At 44.0% G+C, this 22,989-nt stretch overlaps 1 protein-coding gene across 1 annotated transcript in view; it reads left to right on the top strand.

Annotated features, from left to right (window-relative positions):
- Window positions 1-10,729: 10,729 nt before the first annotated feature.
- Window positions 10,730-22,989, top strand: part of Pdlim1 (PDZ and LIM domain 1) — a 45,140-nt gene continuing 32,880 nt past the window's right edge. Inside the window, exon 1 of the mRNA XM_076834330.1 lies at window positions 10,730-11,018. Within this exon, the coding sequence (XP_076690445.1) occupies window positions 10,923-11,018 (96 nt within the window). The 5' untranslated portion in view covers window positions 10,730-10,922. The remainder of the gene's footprint in view (window positions 11,019-22,989) is intronic.

The following is a 22,989-nucleotide window of genomic DNA, read 5'->3' as shown; positions in this document are numbered from 1 at the left end:
CTGTATTTAAGTATTTTGACACTCACATATTAGTCACCCAGGTTTGACAAGACCTGTCAGTTTTTCCTTGCACTTCACCTTGGGTTTGTCCTTTTCTCTTTGTTTCTGAGAATCTATCACCTTATACCTTCCCTCAACCTCCTGAAATTCCCTATCATAAAATGCTTCCTATTCACAAAATGTGGGGTTTAGAGGTGCCCAGGTCACATTCCACTTGGGAGTTCATTTGTAGGTGAATGGTTTTTGAGTATTTTTGAAACTTTCCAAAGATTTAACCAGGGACTCTTGAACATAAGGCACTGAGATCCGAGGAGGGCAGCCATGCTCAAGAGGGGTGAGTGGGAGCAGTTGGTGAAGAGCTGAACATCACCATCAGCAAATTACGGGAGAGAAAGGCCAGAGGAGACAAAGGCAAGGGAGGAATCTGGAACGAGAAAAGAGCTTTGAAAAAGAGCTACATGAAAGCACGTGATAGATGGGAAGTTAAGCTTTAATCCAGGGGCCATGAAAGGGTCAACCCAGAGCAGGGTCAGGCCAGAGAGAGGAGTAACAATAGTACCCGCTTATCTGGAAACAATGACAGACTCCCGCACAATTACAGCCCCCTTGCCATGACCCTGCGGAGATGGCCTGGCTCCCCTCTTTAGTTAAAGATAAACCTCTCTGGGTCCTGCTTCTCCTCCAGCTACTGACTCACTGACCTTGGTCGCTGCAGAACTCCTAGAAGAGCTCCCGTCCCCTGGCTGCCTGCTCCTCCCCCACTCCTGTTTTTCTCTTGATCCCACTCCAATCAGGATTCTCTTCAGGACCTGCCATGACCTTCGGGGCATTAAATCCCATGGTGGAGTCTTCATTATTGACTGCCTGGACTTTCAGCAGCCTCAATACACCCGATGACCCCTTCACGCATCTTCTTGGATGCCACCCTCTCTTGGTTCTAATCGCAACTCTCAGTCTCCTTTGTCATTCCTCATTTCCCAGGTTCGATCTTTGGACCCCGCTCTAGCCACTTCCTGCTTCCCTTATCCACTCTGGTGTCTTTAAATCTCCCTGGATGCTCTGTCTTGCCTGGGTCTCTGGCTCCTGTCTATAACTGTTTGTTCCCCATCTCCACTGAAATAGCTAATGGGTGCCTGAAACCTACATATCTCTAAAACTAAACTCCCCAACATATCATTATCAGGATCGTTTTCTTCTACAGCCTCCCTCTGTTCAGTTAAAGGCAATTTTGCCTTGTAACTGCTGTTCAGGCCCCCGAATCCAAATCATCTCAACACCCTTCCTGTGACCCTCCTCCTAGCCATCAGCAAATGCTTTGAAATACAGCCAGAATCCAAGCCCTGCTCAGACTCTTCTCCCCCCACCCTGGGTCCCAGCTAGTGATCATCCCTTACCTGGATTATTATGCAGCCTGCTCCCTGCTTCCCTGCTTCTGCCACTTGCTTCCTCTCCCTTCTGTTTTCCACAGAGGAGACATACATCACATGGTGTTAATCGGCTGCCCAAGGCCCTCCTGGCCTTCCCTCCTTCTCCTAGTTCTCAAATGCCCCCACCACGTGCTGCCCAGTCAGGCTCCTGTTACTTCTCCAACTTCATCTTCTTTTACTTTTCCCCTCACTCACTCAGCTCCAGCCCACTCACTGAGGCTCCCCTGGTCTCCTTGCCAGTGACCATGCCGAGCTGGTGTCCATCTCTGAACTTGCTGTTTCCCTGCCTGGAATCCCGCGGCCCAGATGGGTTCATAGATCACTCATGCACCTTGCTCAGATCTTAACTCACTTTCCTGGAGAAGGCTTCCCTGGCCACTTTTATGATTGACATTTGAAACTCTGCTTTATTTTTCTCCAAAAAGCATAGCACTAGGATACCATATTTTTTTAAAAAAATTTTTTTACTTGGAAATAAATTCAAGATTACAGAACATTTGCTAGAAGAAAGATGACATAAGGAATACCCACGTATCCTTTACCTGATTCACAGGGTTTAAATTGCTTAAGCAGTGATCCTCCTTTATCAGCCTCTCGAATCACTGGGATTACAGGAATGCACCACCGTGATCATTTTTATCCTTCACATTTTATCTCACTTGCTCCTTGTCTCCTCCCCGACCCTTATATACACACTCTACTCATATAATTTTTTTCTGAACCATTTGAGAATTAGTCACATACATTGTGGCCCTTTATCTCTAAATACTTTATCCCTAAATATCACTATCAAAAGGATAGTGATATTCTCTCACATGACCACAATCCAGTTATTGACCAGTAAATTTAAGGTTTATTATAATTCCTAAATCTACCCTCTGTATCAGTTCTGTCAATTGACCCAACAATGTCCTTTACAGCATTTCCCTTCTAATACAGGATTGAGTCTAACATTAGTATTATATATGGATTAGCTGTCTCTTTAATTGGAAACATTTTCAAAGCTTTTCTTTGTCTTATGATAATGAGTTTTTTGAAGAATACGGTCCTCCCTGTGCCCATTCAGATTTATTTAATAGGGTTTGAATGAAGTTTCCTTATGACTGGATTCAATTTATGCATTCCTGGCAGGAATGTTATATATGTTTTGTTGAGTTATACCAGTCATGGTGGTGCACGCCTGTCATCCCAGTGACTGGGGACAATGAGATAGGAGGATCACAAGTTTCAGGCCAGCCTCAGCAACTTAGTGAGACCCTGTCTCAAAATAAAAAGGACTAGGGATGTAGCTCAGAGGAAAGCCTCACTGAGTTCAATCCCCAGTTATGCCCCCCACTGAAAAAAAAGTTGTATCACTCTCAAGGTGTCATATTTGAGTCACACAATGTTTCTGCCCCTCACTGGTAATGTTAATTTTGAATCCCCTAGGAAGGTGCTGGGTTTTTCCATGTATGCATTATGGCCTGTGCCATGATTTGAGTATGTCCCCTCCCAAGTTCAGGCGTTGGAACTTAATTGCCAATGTGATGATATTAAGAGATGAGGCCTTTAAGAGGTGATTAGGCCACAAAGGACTCTTTCCTCGTGGGATTAAGGATCTTAAAAATAAGAGAGGCTTCACACAAAGTTTGGTTCTCTTGCCCTTCTGCCATGTGAGGACATGGCATTCCTTCCCTCCAGAGGGCACAGCAACAAGGCACAGAGAGCAACCCTCACCAGTCATACAACCTGTTGGAAACTTACCCTGAACTTCCCAGCTTCCAGAACCGTGAGCAATAAATTTCTCTTCTTTATACATGAGCTCTCAGATATCCTGTTTTGGCAGCAGGAACAGCTAAGGCAGAACGTTTGTATCCCCCTGCTACCCCAAATTCATATCCTGAAACCTAACTCCCAAGAAGTGGGCACCTGCTTTGGAAAGTGATTAGCTCACAAGGGCTCCACCCTTACAATGGGATTAATGCTTTTATAAAAAAGCCCCAAGGAAGCTTTTTTCCCTTTTCACCAAGGGATGCTGCAGCAAGAAGGTGCCATAAATGAAAAAGTGGGCCTTCACTAGGCTCTAAATCTGCCAGTGCCCAGACCTCACGGCCTCATGAACTGTGAGAGACAAGTTTCTATTTTATAAGCTGGCCAATCTGTGAATTTTGGTTATAGTACCTCAAACAGACTAAGAAATAATTGTTGTTATTTTTTCTTTGCACTCAGTAAGCAGTCTGTAGAGAGATACCTTAATAGTATAAAAGTATCCTGTCCTCATCATATTCTCATCCTAGATTTTGCATCCAATAATGATTTGTGCCTGAATGAATCTTTACCATGATGATTGCAAAACACTTTAATTTTTTTTAGTTGAAGATGAGTACAATACCTTATTTATTTATTTTTATGTGGTGCTGAGGATCAAACCCAGTGCCTCACATGTGTTAGGCAAGCGCTCTATCACTGAGCCATGCCCCCAGCCTGCAAAACATTTTTGAAACTCCTGCATTCCTCCTGCATTTATCAGTGAGCATTCAGAATTCTCCTGTAAGCAAGAACTCTTCTCATTCATCCACCAACCCACCCATGTACATACCTGTGTGGACTTGTGAATTCTTGTTTCTATTTTCCCCAACAGATTATAATTCCAGATGATTTTAGTGCTCAACTTATCCCACAACTGGCCAGTGGGAGCCTCTTTAAGTAGGTTTCTGTTTCCTTTAACATGCTTCTAATTGTTTTTCCTTATCTTCCTCCCTCCCTTTCTTTCATTGTGCTCCACCCCTAGCCCCTCATCACCTTTTTGGAGCACTTTCTTGATTTTAAACAGCCAACCAGTCCAGGCATACCTTGTTCCTATCCTGCTGCAGGCTTGGGTTTCTCTAGGGAGTTCTAGTTCCTTCTTACTTACAAGCTAACATCTGGGCACTGTATATACTTGATGCTCTAGAGTATCTTTTCTTCTAGGCCTTTTGGGCAGAACCATATGCATGGGAATACACATATACATGCACATTCCTTCCTGAATACCTATGCTCCTATGTAAACATACCTACACAAAAAGTGTGCTTATCTATTTGTCTAATACACTAAAATGTAAGCTCCATGAAGGAGGGAATTTTTGTTTTCTTTGCTGATGATTTTCTAATGCATAGAGTGGTGCTTAGCAAATGAGAAGTATTCAATAAATAGTTGCTGACCAACAGACAAGGAGGAAACAGCCCTAGCCTAGTGGTCTAAATGACTTGTAAATAGGAGCCACAGTTTGGCATGGACGGTAGATGTCTTCACTGTCATTTCCCCATCATAATGTTTACTATCCTTTTCTATTTCAGATCTCTGTGATTTGTATCCCTTCTTCTTACCTATTGAGATTAAATAACCCCAGGTGGCCATTGGATGAAAGTTGAAGTCAGGGGCAAGGTGGCTAGGTCTGGAGGTAGGAGAGGATGGCTCAGCCCTCTCCCAGCCTGGCATGTGACCTAATGGGCCTGGGTCAGCATTGCCACAGTCAGCAGGCCTCTGGCTCTATTCCCACTGAGCAGCATCCTGGTGCTACCCAAGGATGAGCACAATGAGGCAGAGTTTGGGAGATAATAGGAGAGAAGATGGACTCAATGGGGGTGGGGACCCAGCAGAGAGGAAGCCATCCTTGAGGAGCCCTGGCGTCATGGGAACAAGTCCTGCCACTCTGTCTGTCCTCAAATGCTATAAATAGTGAGCTTCAGTATCAGCTATGGCCAGACCAGGCCAACACTGAGAGGAAATGGATTTGTCAGGGGAGGATGGAGTCAAGAGACAGAGAGAGGGGGAGGGAGGGAGGGAGGAGGATGGTGGAATGAGATGGGACGAAGGGGAAGCCTCTGCCTGCTCCCACTGCATTCCACACCAGAACACTGGCATTCATTGCCCTCCCACCAAATTTTCCAGCCCAACCATTATTCAATAATATTAGTCTACCAGAATTCCCTGCCTTTCCTACTCCTTGCTCATTCTTCCCCTGCTGCTTGGTATGGCCTTTCTGTCATCCTTTGAAAGTTTATCTCAAATTCCACCTCCTCCAAGGAGGAAGCCCTAAAGGCCATCTGCAAAGGGACCTACTCTGGTTGAGTTGCTGACACTTGGGCTGTGTCTCTGCCAGTGGACCAGGGATCTGGCCCTTTGGGCCTCCGTGAATTGTGGGCCTGACGGGTCTTCTGGGATCCCAGGAATCTCTGAATAACTTTCTGCTCTTCTCTCCCTCCAGATCTCACAGCTCTTCCCCTGCCTCTCCACAGATTTTGCTGGTTTCCTGGTTTCTGAGTAATTTTAGGGAAGTCTCTTAGCCCCTCTGGTCCTGTTGCAGGCTGCGTTCCCTGGTCCCAGGGGCAGTTTATTGTGCCGGCTGTTTTATTAAGGAAGGTCCTTGGACTCTATATCTGGGAGCAGCCAGGAGGATGGACTGGGGAGAGGGATATAAAGAGCTGCTGTGTTGTCCCAACTGCCTTGACCTATTTCACAGGGAGCTCTGGAGCTAAATGTCCCATCAGAGTTGTACCATGTTAGGCCCAAAGGGCCAGTCTTCTCCCCACCTGGATCAGTTACCCTATACAGGCCACTGGAGGAAGGTGTGCCCTGGGGCAAGGCTGCTGTGGCAGCAGAGAGACAGATGCAGAAAGGATTAGGTACAGAGGCTGTTCCTAGCAGTTGGGACAAGGGAAATCCCAGCAGCACCTCAGTTGCCTCCTTGGTGATACTTCACTGGACTCTTATTTCAATAAAGTGCAAGGATGTGTAAAGTACCTCGTACAAACTCTAACTCACAGACACTGTTTAGTGAATGAGGACAATATTTATTATCTGCATATTGAGTTAGGGCCTTTTGAATAACCCTGACTCCAAATCATCTCTCCTTGCTTGGGAGAGAAAGGGGATAATGCCATGTGAGTTAAAGTCTCAAATTTAGACTTTTGAAGTGTATTTAGATGTATATAAAACCACAGAAATATAAATTCAGAAATTCAAATTCAGGTCCCATCTTTAAAATCAATTCATTAATTACCCTGTGAGCAGCACTATTATTACATTGTTTTTTGGTCTTTTTCCCTATAAACATTCAATATGAATAACTTTATCTATGACACTATTATGGAATTTCATCTTTTCCTTTTGATATGTTCAGGAATACTTAAGAAATGGCAACAGCTCATGCCTTTCTCTGCCCTTGAGAGTACTGGAGTCACCTGTTTAGGTGGGATGGGAGCCAAGGGGCAGATGGGCGACATCGTTGGGGACCTTGGACTTGTCCCTCAATTCTTTCTCTACTAGGTGCAGGACTAGCTTCTGACCTGACAGGTTATCATGCCCTCACCAGCCTTGAGGGAATGCCAACTAGGTCTGATGCCCAGGTGTCTTATGGCCAGAAATGCATGGAGCATGCTCTATGCAGCTGAAATCTGAGAGGCGTCCAATCTTGAGTGGCCACTTCATGATTTTTCTTGGGGCTGGATAAGGAAGCAGGAGAAAAGACAAAATGGGAGCCCAATTCCTGCTTCGTCTCTGGCAGGTTGTGGGTATCTCTTCCTGCTAGTCCTGGAGCCAGCTAGTCTGGATCAGTGCTGGAACAAGTAGCACGTGGGCCCCAGCAAAAGACAGGCAGACCCTGGGATAGAATTGACATGCATGGGGCTGGGGATGTGGCTCAAGTGGTAGCGCGCTTGCCTGGCATGCATGCGGCCTGGGTTCGATCCTCAGCACCACATATAAAGATGTTGTGTCCGCCGAAAACTGAAAAATAAATATTAAAAAAAAATTGGCATGCATGGGATAGGATCAGGCAGGCAAAAATATGTTTTGTGAGGCTCAGACTTGGTTCTTTTTACAGAAAAAAGAAGAAAGTTGCTCAGGTGTCACTTGAACTGTGAGTAGTTGTGCAGATTTTGGGACCTGGGAGCCTCCTAGCACTCTGCACTCAGGTGTAGTGAGACCAGCAGAACTTTGGTTAGCTGGGCAGAGCCCAACTTGACTCAGAACTCAGAATAGATGCCTCCTTCCAAGTCACATGTCCTCTTTTACCTCCTGGAGGCTTCACCTCCACAGGTGGGGACTTGGCAGCAATCTCCAGGAATGGGAGCTTTGTAGTCTGTCCTAGCTAGGTCACAACCAGTGTGGTCTTGGCTGAGTTACCTGGGCAAGTCCAGATCCTGTCCTGGATAGTGAATGACCATGTCAAGCCTAGCATAACTCTGCACTCACTGCCTTTAGAAAGTGAAGTTGTTGTTCTAGGAAGCAGCCTCCACACAAAAGCTCTGGACAGTCCTGGCAATTGCACCCCAGATGTGGGAGTTGCCAGTTCTGCAGAGGCCAGACTGGGGGAGCCCCCAACAGCAATTGCTTCCCACCCAATCAGTAAAACTAAAGAGATCCAACGTCCCCCCTTACCTCCTGGAACGCTACCTCTCTGGCCATTTCTGCCCCTTGCCTCCATTTCTCCTGCATTCTCCCTACTCTCTTCCCCAATATTCAGAGGTTTGATGAGGCTGTTTAGGTTAACAAACTTTATGAAATGTGCATTATAACAACAATTAGGAAAACTGAAGTTCAGGAGGTTGCTTGAGGCCATCAACTAGTACTGAGCAGTTCAGGACTCTGGGTCTGAGGGAACTGAAAGCTTGAGTAAATAAATAACAATGTTTAAGGTAAAACTGCTTGAGTTTTAGGGCAAGAGCTATTAATTCTGCACCGGGTGTTTTCTGAGCATATTCTGTGTCCCCAACTCAGAGTCTGGAGAGGGAAAGGGAGATCAAAAAGATGGATGATAAGGTCCCTATTTTGAGAAAGATTAGCAATTATTCTCCATCAAAGGAGCTGAGACCATTTTATTGATTTTTGTTTTGAAAATTTGGCCATATAATTACAGGAAATTAGTTTAAAAATTCCTTCCTAATTCCATCTCCTAATACAAAGTTTTTGTACTTTCTCTTAATTTTTATTAATATATAATTATTAATATATAGCTTTTATTTTTACACATGATATATGAATAATTTTCTATATATTTTAAACTTTTTTTGGGGGGGGCAGTGCAAGGTATGGAACCTAGGGCCTTGTGTATTCTGGGCAAGTGCTTTAAATTATACCTCCAGACCTCTTTTAACATACTTTAAAAACACACTTCCCTGACTCCTCAAAGACTTCATGGTTACATTTTCATGCTGCATACTATTCCCTCATATGGCCATACCATATTTAGCCATGTTTCTGTTTCTGGTTGAATCTGTTCCTGTTTTTTTTTTTTTTTTTTTTTTGGTCATTATAAATAATGCAGCTATAAATATCTGCGTACATATAGTTTTTTTTTTCTTCTTTTAAATTATGTCCTTGGAATCAGTGCCCAGACAAGCAATGATTGGGTCAAAGGATCGGCTATTTTATAGCTCTTGCTTTGTAGTCAGATTATAACAGAACATTTAACAACTAGGCATTGAGGACTCAGTCCTCACAGACATTTTTCTAACGTACTAGTGCTCTATAACCACATGTAATATTGTATGAAATAAACACTATAGACAATATTGATCAGGTTCATGCTAGCAGGACACCTGGGGTGAATAACAGATAGTCCCTGCCCTTGGGGTTTTTTCCGACTAGGACACAAACCAATCAAGACTACTTTGGTCATTCCTCTTAAATTTCCAGGTTCTTAAAAACACAAATGAGTTTTCTCATCAACAGAATCATAATCTAAGGGGATGTATTTTTGGTGTTCATAAAAACAGATGACTGGTCAAAACTGTTCTTTTTTTCTGATTCAAGAAAGAATATCAAAGGGCTGGAGATGTAACTCAGTGGTGGTAGTGTAACAGTAGTGTGCTTGCCTAGTATGTGTGTGGCCCTGGGTTCAATCTCCAGCACCAAAATAAATAAATACCAATCAATCATCAATCAATCAATCATTCAGAATGTAAAGGGTTGAGAGGAATATTTATATATCTATTTAAATATGTAAATCTGTTTTGATTTCTAAAAGTGAGTAATTCATTCCCAAACACAAGCATTTGTATTGTAACACAACCAGATAAGAAGATCCCTTTATGGTTAAGTCTCCTCAGAAGGAAGGCCAGGACCCTAAGGGGACCACACTTAACAAACTCACCACACATGTATGCAGGTGACAGAATGAATGGGTGCCAGGAAAATGGGCCCCAGAAGAGGTCAGTGGTCCTAAAGAGGGTCAAAGTATTACATCTATCAAGTACTATGTGCCAGGTACTATTCGAGGCACTGGGATACAGCAGTGATCAACCTATACACAAATCCCTGCCCTCACAGAAGTAAGGCTTAGGGGTGTGGGTGGAACAAATAAAAAAGTAAAACACACCAGCCTGGGACAATACAAAGGAAATGTAACAGGGCATTCTAAGCAGACATTTTAAATGGCTCCCAGATGGCCTCAGATGACATTTGAACAAAGCCTGGGGATGTTGGGAGGAGAATGTTTCATACCCACACCCTGAGGCAAGGCCCTGAGGGGAAGGGAGGCCAGTGTAGCCATCCAGGGGAGAACAGTAGGAGATGAGGTCAAAGGGAGTTGGGGCCAATCTGGAGGCGGCCCTATAGGCATTTTACTCAGAGTGAGATGGGGAGGTAGTGGACAGCGTGAGACACAGTCTGATTTGTTCGGCGGGAGGTAATTGTAAATCTGGGTTAGGAAGCTCCTTGGTACTCAGTTCCCTTCTGGGCACTTAGCGGGCCCAGACTTAGGTCTGAACTGTTGGGAAGGTCGGAGCCTATGCCGAACTCCAGCCAGGAGAAAGGCCTGGAAACTCAATTATAACCCCATGTGATGGTCTCATTAGCATTAGAAAAGTTCCACAGTGGCGTTAAGTGCGGGGTCCTGGCGGTGGTCCACATCCATTCCGGACCAGCTGTGTATCCTCTGGCGAATGTTCTAACCTGAAGCAGACTCAGTTACTTCATCTGTAAAATGGAATTAAATGTCCTAGCTGCCTCACTGCATCAAATGAGATCATTCGAAAGCACCTTTTGAACATCTTTATCGTTTCCAAAAGGCCAACGTGAAAATGGAGGTGACTTTAGAGGACTGCCTTTACACAGCCCTTCTCAATTTTGCAAAGCGGGTCGGCTGTCAGTACCCGCCTGCTTCTCACCTGGCGCTCGCCGCCGGGCGGGGAGCGGCGGTGCAGCCGAGGGTAGGGCGAGAGGAGGTGGTGCGGCGCTCCGGGGCGGGGCAGTTGAGAGCCGCGGCGCCCCCACCTGCCTCCGGCTTCGGCGGCGCGGCTCCAGGACCCGCTCTTCTGCAGCGAGCCGGGAGAGGAGCGGCCACGGGCCCGGCGGGAGGACGGGCGAGGGGCGGCGGCGTCGCGGCTGGGCGGAGCCGCCCCCGCCCTCGCTCCCGCCCTGTTCAGCCCGCCCGGCTCCCCGGCCCTCGCCGCGCGCTTTCTCCGACAGCTGCAGCGGGAGTCGCGTCCTGACCGTCTGTCCCCTGGGGTCATCGCCCGCCGCTGCCGCGCCATGACCACCCAGCAGATAGTCCTCCAGGGATCCGGACCATGGGGCTTTCGCCTTGTGGGCGGCAAGGACTTTGAGCAGCCTCTCGCCATTTCCAGGGTAAGGGTAACTTGGGACGCGCGTGGGAGCGGGGCGCGGTGCGGAGGGGACCTGCGGAGGCGGGGGCCCCGCGGGCACTGTGGAGGACCGCGCGGGGTGCGTCCAGGTGCGCCGTGCGCTGAGAGCTCTTGCTGCGTCCGCCGCCCCTTCGCTGTCTGCGAGCGCTGGAGCTCAGCGCAGTTTTCTTCCTTCGCCCCGGAAGCGCAGCGCGGCGCGGCGCGCTTTGTCCACCCGCTTGGGGCTGAGGGTCTCCGCAGATCCCGTGTCGGGGGCGAGAGCTCTTTCCCGTGTTTCACAGTCGCAGAGTGGAGAAAAGCTGATTGGAAGCTACAGGAAAGTCCTGGAAAGTGAGGTGGAATGGAGGAAAGCCCACTGCAGGACGAATGGGATTAATTTAAAAAGCAGCAACCGAAACTTTTCACTCTTTGGACTTGATCCGTGGCCGGGTCTCACCTCCCTAAAGCCTTTTAGGGGAAAGGCGGGATTTTGGAAATAAACCCAAATAAACACTGTTTATTGTTCTTCTCTCCCATCTTTCTGCTTGGCATTCCCAGATTATCCAGGTGGTGAGTGGGTACCGGGGCAGGGTCCTCACTTGGTGGGTGGTGGTGGTGGTGCTGCTGCTTGATAATTTAAGAGTAGCCGCATCCCTGGAAGGGTCCACGTTCTAGACTACCAGACCCATGACCCTTAAAGGAAGTGGAACCCCCAGGGAGATCCAGAGTCAGTGTTTGGACACTCAGGCTTTGGACATGTAATCTGGGCCAAACACAAGGTTGATGTCCTACTGAGAGTCGCCACATTTAGTGCAGGCAGCCAGGCGGGGGTGGGGGTGGGCTCAATAAAATTCCGTTTGTTTCTTTTGGTTCTGGGGATTGAATTCTATTGCTTTATCACTGAGCTACACCCCCAATCCATTTTTTTTTTTTTAATTTTGATACAGAGCCTTGCTAAACTACCCAGGCTGACATGGAATTTGTGATCCTCTGGCCTCAGCCTCCCAAGTAGTTGGGATTACAGGTGTGCCTCCTGAGCCTGACTAATAACTATCTCCTGGTTGAGAGAAAAAAAGAGCAGAAAAGCACTTCCTGTGGCCATGCTCCGCCTTGAGGCAGCACATTGCATTCCCCGGCTATCTAGTTGCTGAAACTGACCTTAAACTTGTCTTCCCAGTCTCCTAAATATCCCTCCTTTTTCTTTTGGAGGTGGAGGAAGGTGAAGTGGAAATAAAAGATCCTTGTGGGTCGGGTCTTTTTTTGACTTAAGACCCTGCCTCCAGTAACTGAAGGCATTTGGTGGGGAGTGCGTGCAGGAGGAGAACTGGGGCCACCTCTTGGCTTCTCTGCCAGCCTCAAGCCTGCCCGCACTTCCTTCTAGGTGGGCCTGACCCAGTGAAGAGATTTCTCATCATCCTACTCCAAAAGGAGCAAGCAACCTGTTTCAAGGCTGTACTTTCCAACTGCCCACCTGGTCCCACAGAGATCTCTTTGATTATTTTCAGAGGCACACACTGTCTTCCCAGTCTCCAGCTGCATTCTTCAAGCACAGGAATTGTGCCCCAGGCCTGGCATAGAACTGATGTGCTCCATATAGCCTCACAGGCTTATTAATAAATGCCTGTCACAGGAGGGCTTTGCCTCTGCACATTTAGACTCACTTACCTCATAGTCCATTTCTCCCTGCTCTTTGTATCTATAATTAACCTGTCAGCCTTCCCCACTTTTGAGATTTATATATGACATGATTTTTTTTTTTTTTTTAAAGTAGTGGAGTATATATCGGCAATCTGTTAAAAGGGTGGGAGGGTCACAAATTTGAAACCAGCCCAGGCAACTTAGACCCTGTCTCAAAACAAAAAAGGGCAGGGTGTAGCTCAGTGGTAGGATACTTGCTTAGCTTGCTCAAGGATTGGATTCAATCCTTAGCCCTGGGAGTTTGGGGGAGGAGGAGAAACCTTAATAAAAATGTAAGTGGCACTGTGTAGGAATGATGGTACAGGGTGGAAAACATCACACTTAATTTATTGGTTAGTACCTTTATACGTTAAATATTTATTTATGGTATGAGCACACACCATATGCTAGAAACTCTGCAACTCCTCAGAAATGAGAGGACACAGCTCTGTTCTCAAGGTGTTCATGGTCTGATGAGGGAAACTAATCTTGATAATGTCTCTCACTGGGGCTTTAATTGAAAAGTGAAAGTAACTCAGAAGGTGACATTCTTATCAGTTATTTACTCTTCTCTTCATCTTATTTCCACATGGAAAAAATGTGAGTCTCTTCTTAGGATAGGAAAGTGATTGTCATAAAGGGGCTATGGGGTGGTTATCTAAGTTCTTGTGCTGGTCTGGGGTCTGGTTCTTAGTGAGCTGTGCCCAGGGTGAGCCTTCTATCCAAGGCTACCTTCCCTGCATTGGGGATAGGACCAGTGCTTGGCTTCTAGGAGTTAATGTATTCGAGAGTGCTCAGTAAACATGAGTAATGGTGAGAGGTGTGAGTGTTGACAAAGAGCTCTACAAATCTTCTGGTAGGTCGCTGTGCTACTTTTATTATTCTGGGCAGATATAGTTTGCTAGTATGGTTTTATATATGTAGACTTGGAGTCTCCACACCAAAGCAAACTATAAAATGAGGCTGGGACAGGAGTACTTTTTATTTAAATAACTTTATTTGCTTTCTCTTGAATGCATTATTCTGCTATTAGCTTCGTCTTTGTTAAACTGCTAAAGCTTCTGAATATAGGTCTGTGATCCTATACATTTAAGATATTTTCTTTTTCTAATTTATTTTTTAATTGTGAAATAGAAAGTGATGAAATATAAATGCATCACAAATGATTATAAAGTGAACACCTGTCCTCACCCAGGTCAAGAAATAGAACATTGGTAACACCCAGAGGCTCAGTATTATAGCCCTATCCTGACTTAGGAAAATCATTCCCTTTCTGTATTTCTTCATTGTTTTACCACCTAAATAGAACTCCTGAATTTATTTTGCCTATTCTTAACAGACTTAATAAAGAACACGTGTGTGTGTGTGTGTGTGTGTGTGTGTGTGTGTGTGTGTATGGCTTCTTTTTGCATCTTAAGTGTTTTCATCTATATTGTGAGAAACTTAAAATCACAATATAGATTTCCAGCTTTAAATGGACATGAACTGGCTTCTTTTAACTGGTGTCTCATTTACGGCTCCTGCCTTGGACTCCCTATTGATCCAGCCATTTATTTGACACTGTTCCCTAAAATTTTTTTTTTTTTGGGGGGGGGGCCCAGTTCCTGTTCTAACCCTATAGTTGTCCATCTCGCTAATTCCCCGCCCCCATGTAATTTCTTGTTTTCTTTAGTTGCTTTCAAGGGAAACCTTCAGAGAATCCACACCCAGGCCCAAATTGCTGCTAAGCTTATGTTGACTGTTTTTCTCTCCTAGCAACTGACAAAAGACAGGAAGAGGTGGGGCCAGAAATAAGGGGATGCTCTTAGTTGGAGGACTGGGCTCTTGAGTCTTGGGGAACCCTTTGCTAAGAGCCTGTGTTTTCATGGCAAGTGCTTGTGCTGTTTGAGGATCCCAAGGGATGTTTAAGAATGGCTAGGTGTAGTCAGAAGGTCTTTTCTGATTTTTAAGAGTATTATTTCCAGATTCAAGTAGATTTTATATCATGTCCTAAAGGTTGAAAGAACAGGGATTATGTGTTAGGTTATGAAAAGCAAGAAGTGTCCACACACAAAAGAAAGCTCACTATGTGTTAATGGCCCCTGTGCTGCACTGTCTCATTCTGTGGAATTGATCACTTGGGGGATATTAGATGATGCAGCTGATCACAGCTCACCTGAGGAGTGAGGAGAAAGGGGATGAATCTAAGAGGAAGGCACAGAAGTGAATGCTTGAGCTCATTGGCATGGAATTTAACAAGCCATGTTAGAACCCGTTGACCAGATATCCTCTGCTCCCCAACTTCCAGAACTCCAACCTTTCTGGTTCATTTTTGAGGAGAAGAGAGGGAAGAATGCCTTTTGAGTATTGTAGTTTGGCAGATGACTGAGAGGAGAGCATCATCCAACCATGGGCTCATATTTTCCTGGGCTAGGGAAATTACGGGTTAGGTAGTTTGTTTGAATTTGCATAATTTTCATCCACTGAACTACTTTTTAACTTCCTTGTTTAAAAAAAAAAAAAGCATAGTGAATAATTAAAAATGAACAAAAAGGGCCATGTCAGAAAAGTAATTTTTTGCTGAGAGCCATAGCCAAGTAGGAATGACATGGCATTTTTGGTTGAAAGGTGACGCCAGCAAGCCATTGAGATGATAATGATTATGTTAAGATGTGCATTCAATTGGAGATTAGACCCCTGCTGTCCACCTCGGCCTGCCTGCTAGTTTGGAGCTCTCCCTGGGACTCTTGGAGAGTTCCCATTGGTTGGGGAAGTGCCTTAGGAGGGATTTCCGGAGGAGGAGGGATTACCTGTTGGTGTAGTGTGTGTGCGTGGCATTCGAGGGAGTTTTGGAAATAAAGTTTGTTCCTGCTTAAGTGGCTCGTGATTTTGTGCCCAGCTAGACTGCAGCAATTTTTTTTTTTTTTTTTTTTTTTGCAGTACCCAGGGCCTCATGCGTGCTAGGCAAGTGCTCTGCTGCTGAGCTCTACCCTCAGCCCTTTTTATTTTTATTTTTGAATCTATCTATAAGTTATCTAGTTTGGCTTCAAACTTGCAATCTTCCTGCCTCCGCCTCCTGAGTGGCTGGGATTTTAGGCATGCACCACCTTGCCCCTTTCAGAAAAATTAACTTTTAAAAGATGATTTGACTTCTAGTAGGTCTTGGGGAAAAGCCTAGAGAAAGCCACCAGAATGGTGTCCTGGTAACACATCCAAGACAGGAATGTAAGCTAAATTCTGGTCCTGGGTATCTCATTTGGTGATCCTGTGCAAGTCTTGTGCCTTCTCTGGGTGTAATTCCCCATAAAGATAAAATTAAATTAGAAGCAAGCAAACTCCGTGGTTTTGTATCCTTCGAATATGGGAGCCCATTCTTTAAAAAATTGTTAGAAGTGTCCCCTCCTCTCATAATATTAGTTGTACCTTTAACCATGAGTTGACTGAGAAAAATCTATGAATTTAGGAACATTTTCAGATGAACTTGTGTTCTGTCCATCACCAGAGAATCCACTGACACTGAAAAGACTTGTGTGAAAAATATTTGATCTGCTTCCAGAAATTATGGTTAAAACATGTATGGAATTTTTATATGCCAAACACTATTCTAAGAGCTTAATATATTTTTTCAGTGATTGGTACCATTAAGACAGATCAGGAAACAGGCATGGAAACATTAAGCACTTGGCCTGTGTCATACAGCAGTGAGTGGCTGAACAATCTGACATCAAAGCTTATAGTCTTAGTATCCATGTCAGAATAATATTTGAATAACTGCTAACATGTTCTTCAAGGCCTACTGTGCTCAGTGTGCACTTGCAGTGTCTTCCATGTGTGACAAAGGGACATAGGATCCAGAGTCTGTACACTGCAAAGCTGGGTTGTGAAGCCTGGCCAACTGACTCCCTGGTCACCTTTAACCACTATGTCCTGCCTTGTGATAACCCATAGCTGTTAGTATTCCATTGCTAACAATATTATCCAGCACACAATTCCGAGAGTGCTTATGGTGTTGCAGGCATCAACATGTGGGGTAGGGCCCTCCTGGGTTCCTTACTCCAAGGCTTCTTGCACCCATTTGGGTTGGCTCGTTGGCTCTGAAACTGCCATGAGGCTCAGCTCAGAGCATCCCAGACAGCAGTACCTCCACTCCCTGGCTCTCCTAAAAAACCAGAAGCCATGGTCCCACCTGGGAGAATTTACATTAATTCTGATATTTCAAGCTCATCTGAGTAGTAGAGAACAGAAGAGCAGAGATATTGAAGGACTGGTTAGAGAAGGTCCTGTTTGGGTAGTTAGGAGAGATTTGGAGGCAATTTTTGTGGCAAATGAATATGACCAGGTAGTGAACAGATCCACCTGTGGCAGCCATGTCAAGTTCAAAATGCAGTATGTCTGGGGAAACCTAACACAAAAAATATCATCCCTTTACAGTCACTCCATGTGATTGTTGATACTGTTAATAGCTTCTTTGTGGGTGAGCCGGAATGCTCTTTTATTATCAAGGTCTGTGGTGTGCTTTCCCGTGTATAGCACATTGCCCCCTTGGTACTGCCATAAACAGGAGAAACAATTTTCTGAAGAACACAGTGGTCTTTTAGGAGGCGAGTTTCTGACCAATGACATGGGGACTAATGTTTTCCAATATAATTAGTCTGTATCATATCAAATCAAATAAGACACAGAAGATAACAAGACCATAAATATGATGCATGTTGGATAAAGTTCTCCAGAATGCATAAAGATAGATTAAATTTGGACACTGCTGCAACTATTTGCATCTGTTTCTTTAAAACAATAAAAAATACTCCTGCTTCTAGAACTGAGCATACCCATACTCCATAAACCAGCAATTCTCCTAGTTAAATGCTCAATAGAAGTGGGTCCACATGAACACACCAAAGGACATGTTTGATAATTTTCCAAGCAGCACTATTTATGATTTGAAACAAATTCAAATGTCTGACAACAACAAAATGGACAAATAAGTGGCATAATTACGTAAAACACCACAATAATTGGCGTGAAGGAATTTCAGCTGTGCGCAATGTCATGAATATGAGACGCACTCACAGGATGTTAAAAAAAGGATGACAGACAAAAGAATAAACATTATGTGATTCAAGTTAGAGCAAGTTAATTGGGCAAAATTAACCTACAGTATTAGGAGTCAGGATCAGGGCATATCTTTGCTAGGAGGCCTGTTTCTTTGGTTCTATTTCCATGGATGTGCTCTCTTTGAAAATTTACTCACTTGTATGATTACAACTTATGTCCTTGTCTATACTTATGTTATATTTCAAAAGGTTCATGTAGAAACTCTCGTTGTGCTTGTTAATGAAAGATCACATAATATAGAACAGAAAGCAGAAGGTATGGGCCTCCCCCACTCTTATGCCCCAGGGGACATTTAACCGTGGCTGCAAAATTTCCCAGCTCTCTTTTTCATATACATCGATTGTGTGTATTTAAACATTTAAATCATCGATTTAAAGCCAGATTGCAATGTCATAGTGAATTATTTAGACTTCCTTGTTTTGTGCTTTTTGTCTTATTTTTACTACAATAAATCTTAAAGGCATCTCGATGTTCAGGGAAATGCACTTGGGGTTTCAGCTGAATGTGGTTGGTTCAAAACCTCATCTTGTCTTTTTCATTTTCTTGGGTGTCCTTGGGCAGGTTAGCTCCTGAAAACTGTCCTCATTTGTAAATGAGTATAATAGGACTTGTCTTCAGAGGTTTTAGTGAAGATTAAGATGATGTATAGAGAGAGACTAGCACTATGGCTAACATGTAGAAGGTGTCAGGATGCGGTGTACTGATAAAGAAAATTTAATGGTGGCTACTATTGAGCATTTAACTATGTACTCAGTGCCTATCATGTGTCAGTCATTGTTCTAAACTCTTTACAAATGTCATTGCATTTAACCCTTCTAGGAGCCCAGTGAGATTGATACCTTTATGAAGTTCTTTTAATCAGTGAAGAAACAGAGTAATTTGCTCAAGGTATAGTGAGTGTTTAGGCTTTGGGTTATGGTAGTGGTTGTTAGAGCCGTTTCAAAATATGTGGAATTCTTAGGAACTGTTGGGAGACTTTGGAAGAACTCAACAATTTCTTGAAAAATTAGGGTATTCTCTTTTGCTGCTTGCTATTTTCTACTCCTATTTAAGAAGTGCTGGCTGGTCTTGGAGACTGAAAGCACGGTGTCTTTGAACTGCTACCAATGAGCAGGAACAGCTTCACTTTGTACTCTGAGGTGCAACTAGATTAAGGCCCAGCTCCTCAGAAAGCACCTCTCCTACTCAGTTGCCTCAAGTCCCTGAGAAAATGGTGATAGACCAGAGAGCATTTTGAAACAGTCTTGTTTTCAGATCATTCTATATAACTCCTGCAACATCTTTGGCTATAATGTGGCTTCAAAGTCTTGGCCACAGACTGGGCTCAGAAAGTCAGGAAAATCTGTGGGAAGAGAGTTTCAAGTTCTAATCTAAAATTCTATACCCCAGGGCTTGGTCCTACATTATCTCCCAGGTTAGAATATGTTAAATTTATATCTAAATACTGTGACACAATCATTAGATCCAACAGGCTAAAGGCCTAAAGGCTCGTGGCATTGAGATTGAACTTGAATTTCACATTTCTTTATCCCAGGTGTGTTTAGTGTAATGCTGAATTATATCTATCATCATTTATGTCATCTTTCTCTCCTATTTGCTGTATGAATTTGAGGTAATTTATAACAGTAAAAACATATTTATAATATTCAAAACACAAGAACACACATATAACTTAATAAAAGATTAGGAAAGACAAGTATGCCAGGAACTTTAAATCAGTTGGTTTCTGTAATTGCACAGTACATGTAGCTGTGAGTATTCTGGCCAAGGCAAATGGGAACCATGTTGGGTTATGTAGACATCTGGATTGAAAGTGCTTCTACGGTGCTCCGTTTGCATGGCACCTTCAGGGAGGATGACCAACATCCTAGGGATTTTCTTTTTCTTAACTATGTTTTGGTAAGATATAGAGAAATATTATTTTAATGAACCTCCCCTTTTTCCCCTCCCCACCTCCTTTTTTTCCCCCTCTAGTTATGGGGATTGAACCCAGGGCCACTTTATCATTGGAGCTTCATCCCCAGCCCTTTTTATTTTATCTTGAAATGGAGTCTTGCTAAGCTGCCCAGACTGGCCTCCAATTTGCGATTCTCCTGCCTGAGCCTCCAGAGTAGCCAGGATTATAGGGGTATATCTTTCTGTGTACTTTAAAGTGTAAGCATAAACCCCTGAAGTTGGTTTTTGGAGGAGCTGAGATTTTAGGTTCTAAAATTTATTTATTTATTTATTTTTTTGGTCTACCTGTAACTTAACTTCAGTGAGAAATTTTAAGAGGAAATGCTATTCAACATATCTCTTGATGTTTCTAAACCTGTTGAGCATTAGACTCTCTGGGAAGCCTTAAAAATACAGGTTAGAGCTGCGTATGTAGTTCAGTGGTGGAGCATGAGCTTAGCAGGCATGTGTATATACACACACATTTTAATTTATTGATTATATATTTGAGTGTATAATGTATATATAATATATAATGTCAATGTTATAAAGGTTAAATATATATCAATATATTCCCCTCAGGCCCTTCTGTATAGAGCCTCAGTAGATCTGAGAGGGGTGGAATGCTATCTAGACCTTTAAGCACCTCCCTTTTGGGGGATCTGATGGCCATCCTGTTTGGGAACATTGCTTCATTCTTGCAAATGTCACAGTTCTCCTGAGTTCTTGCTCAGCTGGATCGATTTCTAAGGTCACATGCCAGCTTCCAGGGGCAAGGTTAACAGTTTTTCATGAACACTCAGGAAATTGATCTGTTGTCCTGACCACAGGTAGAAGTCAGAACTTTTGGAATATACAGTACCCCCCCACCTCGGGGAGACGGGGGAAAAAAGCTTAGTATCAGAACGTTTAAACTGTTTGACAAATATTTGGTTAAAATTCTCATATCTATCAACAAGGCCACAAGCAACACGATTTATCATCCAGGCCAGAAGAATACTTTTGAGAAAACAAAACAAACAAAAACTGGGTGCTTTTGATAGTTCAGTTGGGGGAAAAAGTTTCTTTTTTGTGCTGGGATTGAACTAAGGGTCTTCTGAATACTTAACATATGCTTGTCCCAGTGAGCTGTACTCCCGTTAGTTATAAAGTGTACACATATTTGTGCTTTATATAACTTTTAACTGAGCCCATGTTCCCAAACTAATTTGTATGTAGGGGTCAGGAAGCAACATAAATGAGTTTTGACTAGAGGGTGAGGCAGTAAGAAAATTAGTAGCTACAAGAATGACAATAAATGGCAGCTGTTTGCTGGTTTCTGTTTTGGGTAGTAGAGCATAGTGTGGCTTGTGGCTAAGTGGAGAGTGTGTGCCTCATCTAGAGGGGCAGAGGCTCCTCAGTTAATGTGACTATTGCCATATGGGAATCTAAGCCCAGAATTGCCAGATTTTCTGATTTTTCCCCAAAAGGCTCAGAACCTACAGGTTTGTGTGAAATTTACCTATATATAAATATTAGTAAGTAATTTAAATTAAAGCCAAAACCACGATTGTGGGATGGATTCATTTCATGCACCCTCCAGCTTTCAATCCTGAGTCTAGAGAAAAGGAATTCTATCTAATTGTTCATAGAACAGGGGTTTTAGGTAGGACTATGGTCTAAAATGTCCACTGAGGGAATGCCTGGCCTAAAGGCTGAGTGACCCTTGAACTAGTGCATTTTGAACTGTCATTAGAGAATATTTGTTACATGCAGCCACCTTCGTCTCAGCAGTTTGAACTAAGGTTCAGTGGTTGTATCTTTGCAGTAAGTGGGCATGTCAGATGCTATGTCTAAAGTCCTTTGTTGGCCACACCCCCACCCGCCTGCCCAAGAGTTCCCAGCCTTTTTAGCGTGCAAAGAACAGGCTCCAGCAGCCTGATCTGAGTTTACATCTCCAGCCTCATCCCCTTCCTCTCCCTTTGCTTCCTGTGTTTCCCCCATATCGGTCCACATGCTGTTCCTGGCATGCTCTTTCCTGCCCGCTCTTGTGGTTTTGCAGTTTTAAGCAGCACCTCTTCCAGGGAGTCTTCTCTGATTCCACCATTAGCGTTCCATCGCCTTGTTGCTTCTGGTACCATGTATGCCATATGCCTGTCTCCCCCAGAAGATTGTGAGCTCCTTGATAGCAGACGCTGTCCTTTTCATGGATGTATTCCAGTGTCTTGTGTGGCTCCTGGAACCTACAAACAATAGCTCGTGTTTCTAGAGCTCTGGGCAGGTGGTCTGTCTGAGTTGTCCTGTTCCTCACAACTGCCTTCAGAACTGTTTTCATCCTGTTGCTTAGATGAAAAGAGCAAGGCACAAAGAAGTAAGATGTCCTGCCCAGGGAACCTTGGCTTAGTTTACAAGTTGCATCCTCCAGAAGCTGCATCCTAACCAACAGGCTCTGCTGTTCTTTCAGAACATACAAAAGCATGTCTGAAGAGCGAATGAATGAAAGAGAGGAGAGAACAGAAGATGGGGGAAATAGAAATATGACATCACTGAGGAGGGGTGTTTATCTTCTTTATCATGATTAGTAGGTATTCATCCAGTTGTGTATAATAGCAATATCATTTAAATTTATAAAATTTACCAACATTAATTAATAAGTTAGAGGTGGGTTGAAGAAAGCTATATCATAGACCCATTTTACACCATTTAGAAGTGAAATCAACGACTTTGAAAGCTTTCTTATGCCGTCAGGACCCCGGCATTAGCTCACAAGTTTTGAAGACACATCATGAACTCCAAGCAAGCAGCATCTGCCCAGGGCGGAGCTGGCTGCAAAGGCGAGGGCCAACAGTGGGGGTGGGTGGGGTGGGATACTTTGGAAAACAGCAGATTGTTCCTTAGTGGGAATTGCTTCACCTAAACCCATTTACTCTCATGCAGTGAGAATCCTGTGATCTAGTTGTGTGGCCTTTGGGGAAGAGAGCTGAAGAAGGGGTTTGGGGGAGGTCCTTTGAACTAATGAGACTGTTTCTTTGGAAGGGAGTATAGGATTTCTTTTTTCAGAGTTGAAGCTGACACCATTATGAGCTGGTTGGATGGAGTTGGGCAGCCAGGGGAAATTAGGATGGACAGTGTCGGGGTAGTGGACCCTGAAGCCTGCTGTGGCCTGCCCCAGCTGAGTCACCTCAGGCAAACTTCTTAACCCGCCCCTCCATTTCCTCATCTGTGATGATACAAATAATACTGCCTGCCTGATAGCATCAGGGGAGCATTGTAAGTTAACCCTTGCTGAA

Source organism: Callospermophilus lateralis, chromosome 15, assembly GCF_048772815.1.
Source record: "Callospermophilus lateralis isolate mCalLat2 chromosome 15, mCalLat2.hap1, whole genome shotgun sequence".
NCBI classification, from domain to species: Eukaryota; Metazoa; Chordata; class Mammalia; order Rodentia; family Sciuridae; genus Callospermophilus; species Callospermophilus lateralis.
This window is presented reverse-complemented; position numbering and strand designations above follow the sequence as displayed.